Here is a 9,182-nt window from a genome sequence, read left to right on the forward strand (position 1 = left end):
CCATGCCCACCACTCAGGGTGTTGCCCCACCCACTGCATGGGGGTGATGCACTGGGTGAAGCGAATCCTAGCGATGCCACTGTGTTGACAAAACCTATGTGCAGCCCACATATCACCCAATACCATCTCATACATGTTCAACAGAATACTGCTACAATAAATTACCAACATCAGGATTTTCAGAACTGCTTTCTACTATTACTACCCAGTGTTTACTTCTTCCAGTAAAAAATTTTTTTATTTTTAAAATAGAATAAAAGGAGAAATAAGTCTCTTTCTAAAATCAGAATCCTTACTCTGGTTCTAGGAAGAAGGTGATTAACATCACAATTTTCATAAACCCTTCTGACCATTGCTTTGCATTCATTTGCTTGAGGCAGAAGTAAATCTTCGTACATTTGTAAACTCCCAGATCCATTTTATAGAGTTTTAAAAGTTGTAAATTCTGCTCCAGGTAAATGAATGGAAAGCAAAGGTAAGAATACTAAAACATATGGATGACTGGATATACAACAAACCTTGCCAAGAAGAATTAGCAGGGTTTTCACAAGGAAAAAAAATCTTATCTCATTAAAGATAACCTTGGCTCACTTTTTTTAAGCATGCAGATAGGAAAGAGCAAAGAATGTACTTGGATTTGCAAAGCCACCAAACATACACAGCAGTCATGGATCAAAAGTGGTCTCAAAATCCTTAGCTAATCAAGACAGAAACCAAAACATAGGGATGAACGGTTTTCACAGACCACAAGTTACTTTTCACAATGTCTGGGATACAATTCCCAGCTCTCACAGATGTATTGAGAAATTAATTGGATCTAGGGGTAAATAAGGTCTTCAGATGACACCCAATTATTAAGAACCGGGAGCTGAGCAAGCTAGCAGCAATGGATTAGCAGCATGAAACATTTATGCTGCCCAGGGGAAAGATCACCCTCCTTAAGTTGGACCCCAGGATCTCCAGCCCATGTTGCAAATGCACATGCCCCAAGGGTAAGAAAGAAGAGGTGCCCAGGCCAAGGTGAGCTCACAACAGCCATTCCTATGGAGTCTAGCACTGGCCTGGGAATTTTATTATTGTATTTTAGGGACATTTGTAAGCTGCCTTGGGCACTTGCTTTGGCAAGGGAAAAGTGAGGAATACATTCTTCAAAAAAGTATTCAGAATGGTGAAGCCTGAACCAAACTGGATAATTCCACACATGCCCTTAAACTTGGTGAACAGGCAACAAAATATCAGATAAGATTATGCGAGATACAGGCAGGCAGACACACTGGGACATAAGTCATCCAGCTTGGCATATATATTTATGAAGTTTAAAAGAAGCTGAAATTTTTTAAAAAAGATCAAAACAGCATTACAAAAACATCACCTCTCTAGTATAAGGTGCACAATTCTGATCAACCTATGTCAAGAAGGATATTGCAAAGATGAAGACGATACAGAAGCACGTTTATCTTAAAATCTTATTGATTCTTAGTCACTATTTCAAAGTAATAATGTTTAACTACCTTTTTTCTCTATCAACAGCAGCAGCACCAAGAAAATACTACAAATCCCTGGGAAGGAAAACAGTTGCAACTGACAGCTCCTGGGCCAAATTCATTATCCCACAAAGAAGTTGCCTGACCCCCATCGCCTTTCCATAAATCAAAACAGGATGGCAGGAACAGTAGCAGGTCATCTTGGGGGTGAATTCATAGTGGGTAGTTAAAGGGCCTTGGTCCACTACTTACTCTCTCAAAAGTAGTTGCTGGTCTGTGGTGTAAAAGCTCACACTGAGCCAAATGTACATCTCTGCCAATTTTCTCCATTTTAAAACAACTACTTAAGATTGTCTACTTCCACCTTTCCCATTTAACAGTTGTATCAGGGAGCTCTGTAAACCCAGAAGCACCAACACTATTAAAAACTTTTTCAACAAAGATCACCTTGGGGGGGGGGGCTATTCATGCCATGAGCATTAGACTACACTGGAACACCCACACAAGTAGTTAACAGCATTTGCACAGGGGAAATGGGTAGCTTTAAGAACATAACATAAGAACAGCCCCACTGGATCAGGCCATAGGCCCATCTAGTCCAGCTTCCTGTATCTCACAGCGGCCCACCAAATGCCCCAGGGAGCACACCAGATAACAAGAGACCTCATCCTGGTGCCCTCCCTTGCATCTGGCATTCTGACATAGCCCATTTCTAAAATCAGGAGGTTGCACATACACATCATGGCTTGTACCCCATAATGGATTTTTCCTCCAGAAACTCGTCCAATCCCCTTTTAAAGGCATCCAGGCCAGATGCCGTCACCACATCCTGTGGCAAGGAGTTCCACAGACCAACCACACGCTGAGTAAAGAAATATTTTCTCTTGTCTGTTCTAACTCTCCCAACACTCAATTTTAGTGGATGTCCCCTGGTTCTGGTGTTATGTGAGAGTGTAAAGAGCATCTCCCTATCCACTCTGTCCATCCCCTGCATAATTTTGTATGTCTCAATCATGTCCCCCCTCAGGCGTCTCTTTTCTAGGCTTTAAGAAGCCACTTGGAGCTCCTCTCTTTTCTCTGACGTTTTATTTGTAGGAAAAAGCTGTGACTTTGTGCACAAACAGAATTGTACAGGTTTGTCATCATCTGGCAAAGCTGCAGCAGTTATTTTGCTTTTTACACAATCACCAGTATCCAATTATGTTGAAACAAAAGCCTGGAATTTTAAATTACTGTACTTACTTTTCAAACCACCAAAATAATAGAGTCTTCACCATTCATTTAAATCAAGTGTTTCATAATCAAATTATGTTAATTTACATAAAGTACAGTACAGCATATTCTCCCAGATAAGTGGATGTGGTAACCAAACAAGGATGCTCTCTGCTGCACAATGTCCCACCCCATAGTAAACAAAAACAGCTGCTAAATCCCAATGCCAAGTTCAAAAATCACAAACAGCGTGATCCTGTGTGGGTCTACAGAGAAGCAAGCCCTGTTGTGTTCTATGGGGTTTATTCCCGGGAAAGTGCGCATAGGATTGCTGCCCAAGTCCAAATTCCTGTTTCATCCATCAATTTCAATTGACCCAATGAAAACCCACCACACTCTCTATACCTGCTCATCCTGAGTGTGAAAACAGTGGCTAATCCAGGCAAACTAATCTCATACACTCTTAGAAAAAAAGATCATAACTTTATCTTGATCAGTAGCCTATCTAAGGCATATGCTACCCGGGGTCAAAGAAGATTTTGTAGGCTCCCCCCTACAAAATGAACAAAATCAAATTTAATTAATAAATAAAAAGTTTTCTGGTCAAATTTTAAAAAATCAAATTTAATTAAGTAAATAAAAGTTTTCTGGTTAACCCATTTCTGCCCAGCCCACAGGTGTACATATTTCATCCCTGTTGCGAATATGCAACATTGGGCAGAAATGAATTGGTCATAACATTGCAGATATACATAACAATACAGATATTCCAATGTGGTTTGTTTCATTGCATTCTGCATTAAATTACCTTTCAAACAATATATAAGATGATGGTATTATTCGTACTACCAAAGTTTTCACAATTTTGGCCACTAGTGTCAAGCTCAGCTCGTTGCCCCCCTAAAGCTTGCTGCCCAGTGCAGTTGCCACCCCTGCACACCCCTTAACTACACTGTTCTTGATCAACGCAGAATGACTGCAACCCTCACAGCCCACACTGAAAGACATTTCGTAGTCTCCATTCCCTCAATATTATGCAATCAAATGACGAGATCAATTCCCCCCAAACCTTTAAGTCACCCCAGTTGTGAACATGACGCAGTGATTAAGAGCCCAATTCTATGCCTGTCTACTCAGAAGCAAGTCACATTAGAGTCAATGGAGCTTACTCCCAGGAAAGTGTGGATAGAATTGCAGCCTTAGAGACAACAATGCTAAGGGACAACTGAACAGGAGTACAAACTAAAGAATACTAACCAGTCCAAACATTTCAGATTATTTATACAGACAGTTCACATCTGTTAGCCACATGGCGAGTAGAGAAAAACCCTGCACTCTGTGTCCTTTGCTGAGCTGGTCAAACACACTAGACACATGCCTGATTCAGCAACCACCATGAGCCAGGAAGCCTCAGAAAGCTTATGCTTAACTACAACCAGCTGACAAAGAACTCTAAAGGCACTAAAGAAGACACTAAATGCAGACTTCTGAAACTCTGGACTAGTGACTTCCATTCACACATGAACACATACAGAGAGGAGGTTTGCTACATAGAACATGTGCTGAAGAGTAGCGAGGAAAGAATATAGTACAGGGGCGGACAAACCACAGCTCAGGAGCCACACATGGCTCTTTGACACATAATGTGTGGCTCACAGAAATATGCCCAATTCTATGCATGCTGACTCAGAAGTACATTCCATTACAGTCAATGGGACTTACTCCCAGGAAACTTTGGATAGGACTGCAGCCTGAGCTCCCTTTTTGCATCACAATTACAAGCATCTCCTGGTATCCACAGATTCAGTATCCACTGGGACAGGACTGGAGGGGTGGAGAAACATATCCCCCACAGATGGAGGGGGGAATATAAAATGTAAATATAAAATGTAATACCTGTAATGTAAAATGTAAATAAGAGACTGTCAAGCTTTATAATTATTTACCAAGTATAAACCAAGAGTCCGCTGGATTAAAATGTATCTTTAGCATTCATAGTGAGTGAAGATATGCAAGAATTCAAATGCTTCTTAAATATTGTGGCTGTCAAACATCTCTCTTGTGACTTTCAGAGCCCAATCCCATGCATGTCTACTCAAAAATTATATATTATAGCCAATGGGGCTTACTCCTGGGATTATAGCCTCAAATATCTGGAGCACATCATATGTGGCTCTTATGTTAAGCAAACTTGGCCACCTCTGATGTAGTGCATCAAATGACAGACAGGCATCCAATTCCAGTCAACACCTTCTCGAAGGAGCCTATCAGCTCTGGGGGATCCATGCACAAGAATGTGCTGTGCATTGCTTAAAGTCTCACAGGAAATGGGCTGAAGGGAGAAACAAACTTTGACAGCAGCCTGGCCATCCTGTAGAGGAAGCCTGGTGGAGGAAGATGCTTTAGTGAGGGGGTGATGCTCTCAGGGACTACTAGAAAGATGGGGGGCAAGCTGGGACAGAGGTGGAAAAGTCCCATGAGTATGGGATATGGGGGTGAACATAAGAAGGGCCCTGCCAGATCAGGCCAAAGGCCCATCTAGTCCAGCTTCCTGTATCTCACAGTGGCCCACCAAGTGCTTCAAGGAGTAGACAAGACAAGTCACAACCTGCGTCCTGGTGCACTCTGAGGTAGCCCACTTCTAAAACCAGGAGCTTGCACCTACCTATCATGACTTGTGACCCATGATGGACTTTTCCTGCAGAAATATGTCCAATCCCCTCTTAAAGGCATCTAAGCGAGATGCCATCACTGCTTCCTGAGGCAAGGAGTTCCACAGGCCAATGAGGATGGATGCGGAGAAGGTGCGCACGACCCCTGTGGAAGGGAATGAGGAGCTGATGGGTCAGCTGGGTCTGGGGAAACCCCGTCCCCTGGAGCGCCGCTGCCCGGAGGCCCTTACCTGCTCTGCCAGCCCTGGAGCAGGTTGGTGTACTTGCTCAGGGTGCCCTCCAGCACCGCCTCCAGCCTCCTGCCCGGCGCCAGCCCTCCACCTCCACCTGGGCTGGCCGCGGCTGAGCTGGGGCTGCTGCTGCTCCCGCCGCCGCCTCCTCCATCTGGCCTCCCGGCTGCAGTGGCCGCGGCTGCCTGCCTGGCTGGGAGCCCCCGGCTGGCGGAGGAGCAGGGAGAGGAGCCCGCCGAGGTGGGGCGGCTGCTGCTGCGGCTGCTGCTGTTGCTGCCGCCGCCGCCTGCAGGAGCTGGTCCCGCTTCGCCGCTGCTCGGCGTCGCCTCTGCCTTCTCCATGGGCGCTGCGAGGAGCCGGGAAGGACCTGACTCACGCGCGGGGAGCGGCGAGGGAAGGAGGGCCCGGGGAGCCCCGCTGCCACTGCCGCTGCCTCGTCCTACGTCCTCCTCCCCTCTCCCGGGTTGCTCAATCCGCTGGGAGGGGAGGTGGCGCCGGCGCTTTGTGTCCGGTGGCGGAGAGATCCGCCCCGCGTCCCCGAGGCTCCCTCAAGCCCGGCCTCTCCATCCAGGCGCAGCCATGAAGCTCTGCGCGCTGGCTGGCAAGGCAGGGAGACTCCCATCCAGCTGGGCCAGGAGGAGGAGGAGGAGGAGGAATCGACCCGCCCCTCGCCCCAGGCTCTTCCAGCCACGCAGGGGTGGGGATCACCACTTGGCAGCACTGCCTATTGCATGCACGCGACTGCAAGCCTGCTCCGGGGTAACTGATCCAGGATAAATTCCACTGCAAGGCATCATTGCAAGCCTGCTCTGGGATAACCGATCCAGGATAAGTGCCACTGCAAGGGATCTGAAGTCACAATCCAGTTTCAGGGTTTAAGGGTTCAACTTTCCAGCGCTGGTGCAGCCACAATGCAGCCCCCAGGTAAGGGAATATCTGTAAGGGAGCATCTGTTCCCTTACCTGGGGGCTGCATTGTGGCTGTACCAGGGCTGGAAAGTTGGAGAAGATTTGGCCCTTTAACCCTGAAACTGGATTGTGGCTTCAGATCCCTTGCAATGGAATTTATCCTGGATCAGTTACCCCAGAGCAGGCTTGCAATGATGCCTTGCAGTGGTACAGATGTTCCCTTATATTGGGAAGCCTCCATGACTGCCCCACCACTACCACCCCACCACCCCATTGGCACAGTTGTATTAGTGCTGAAAAGCTTGATAGGATTGGGGCACTTGAACTCCAAGCCTATGCAGGTCTACTTAGAAGTAAGTCCCATTGTAGTCAATAGGGCTTACTCTCAGGTCAGTGTGGATAGGATTGCAGCCTTAAGGCCCAATCCTATCCAATTTTCCAGTGTTGGTGCTGCTATGCACTTCTTCCTGTGTTGAGGGAAGCAATCACAGAGGCCTCATCAAGGTATGGGGACATTTGTTTCCTTACCTCGGGGCTGCATTGTGCCTGCACCCGTGCTGGAAAGTTGGATAGCATTGGGCCCTGAGTCTGGCAGCATAAGAAGCAGCAACTCTGCTGAAGTAGATCCGGGTCTGGAGAATGTCTGAATGGGAGACCCTTGGGACATCTGCCTTGCGTTCCCTATTGGGAAACAGAAGGATATGATAACAAGATAAATTCGCAACTATGGGTGGAGTATAACGACCTCAAAAGCAGGCACTTCTAGAACACCTAAGGAGAAATCAAAACTGTGACAATATACTGTACCCTGATCCTGTGCAAAGAAGACAATCCTGTTGAAGGTCGCCGGCCCATGACACACAATGGACAATGGGCAGAAAGATGCCACCTTTGAATACCCCCTTGTCTCAGTTGAAATCTCCCTGCAAGCAGAAAAGTAGAACTGCAAGGAGTGATAGCCCAATCCTAACTAACTTTCCAATGCTGAGGTAGCCGAGCCAATGGGCCATGAGCTGCATTGTGTGGTGAGTGAGCCATTACAGAGGCCTCCTCAAGGTTAAGGAAATGTTTGTTATCTTACCTCAGGGTTGCAGTGGCTGTACCACTGGAAGTTGAACAGGATTGGGCTGTGAGTTGGGAAAGGGTTGTACATATCTCCCAGATGTGTTAGGGCACAATCCTATCCAACTTTCCAGCACCAGTGCAGCCACAATGCAGCGCCAAGGTAAGGGAACAAATGTTCCCATACCTTGAGGAAGCCTCTAACTGCCTCTCTATCACAGGATGCAGCGCATGCCTCATTGGCATGGCTGCACAGGCACTGGAAAATTGGATAGGATTTATAGCCCAATCCTATCCACACTTTCCTGGAAGTAAGCCCCATTGACTCTAATGGGACTTACTTCTGAGTAGACATGCATAGGATTGGGCTATCAGTTCTCTACCTGCAGGGAGGGGTTTCTTTTTTTTAAACACAAGGGAGTGTTCCAAAGTGTCATCTACTGCCCGCAGTGTGAAGAGGTGCTTTCTGCTCTGGCACTTTATTGTGCTGCAGGTGAGGACCTGCAAGAGGGATCTGAAGGCCTTAGGAGTGAACCTCAACAGGTGGGAAACCCTGGCCTCTGAGCGTTCTGCTTGGAGGCAGGCAGTGCAGCATGGCCTTTCCCAGTTTGAAGAGACACTTGGCCAACAGACTGAGGCAAAGAGGCAAAGAAGGAAGGCCCATAGCCAGGGAGACAGACCAGGGACAGACTGCACTTGCTCCCGGTGTGGAAGGGATTGTCACTCCCGGATTGGCCTTTTCAGCCACACTAGACGCTGTGCCAGAACCACCTTTCAGAGCGCGATACCATAGTCTTTTGAGACTGAAGGTTGCCAACAACAGGTGAGGACCAGACCTGAGCTGAGTGGCCTTTTATAAAAGATTATAGCCTTAGGCTGTAATCCTAACCACACTTTCCTGAGAGTAAGTCCCATTGAACAAAATAGGACTCACTTCTGAGTATACCTGGTTAGGATTGTGCCCTTTGAGTAAATCTTGTTGAACCCAGTGGGATTTGGTTCCATGTAAACATGCACAGGTATAGGATATGAATGTATTCAGGACTGCAGCTTTGCCCAGACCCTGTTTAAGGCTGACAAAGAAGAAGTCAGTAGCTAATCTTTGTCAAATGACTTCAACACTCCTTCTGTCATGGTAACACAACACTGGTGTTTATAGATCATTATGCATAAAAAGAAACCATAAATAATATAATTAACCCATTTCTGCCCAACCCACAGGTGTACACATTTGATCCCTGTTGTGTATAAGCAACGCTGGGCAGAAATAGCTTAAGATGGAGGGAATGTGAACTGTAAACAGAGTGTTCAAAACAGTGCAGTAATCCCTTGTAGAGCAGGGAGGTGGGGTGTGCTTTTGTGGCTTGGCAGGTTTAGAACCTTGCCTTCCCTAATCTTTGGTGTCTCATTCACTGGAATGTAGGTTGCAACAGATCCACTACTCCTTAGCCTTCTTGGCCTTAGTCCTATAAGGGGGCTGTTACATCTTAAAGTAACAAATAAGGCTGCAATCCTAAATACTCTTTCCTGGGAACAATCCCCATTGAACTCAATGAGACTTACTTTGGAGTAGGTGTGCACATAGGATTATATTGTTAGTCTTTGCTGCTTTCA

General features: G+C 46.5%; 1 protein-coding gene across 1 annotated transcript in view; it reads right to left on the bottom strand.

Moving 5' to 3' along the window:
- The window catches only part of OSBPL10 (oxysterol binding protein like 10), a 101,681-nt gene extending 95,511 nt beyond the window's left edge, over window positions 1-6,170 (bottom strand). Inside the window, exon 1 of the mRNA XM_066628845.1 lies at window positions 5,599-6,170. Coding sequence (XP_066484942.1) covers window positions 5,599-5,939 — 341 coding nt within the window. The 5' untranslated portion in view covers window positions 5,940-6,170. The remainder of the gene's footprint in view (window positions 1-5,598) is intronic.
- Between the last annotated feature and the right edge of the window lie 3,012 nt (window positions 6,171-9,182).

The sequence above is a fragment of the Tiliqua scincoides genome, chromosome 5 (genome assembly GCF_035046505.1).
Source record: "Tiliqua scincoides isolate rTilSci1 chromosome 5, rTilSci1.hap2, whole genome shotgun sequence".
Lineage (NCBI taxonomy): Eukaryota > Metazoa > Chordata > Lepidosauria > Squamata > Scincidae > Tiliqua > Tiliqua scincoides.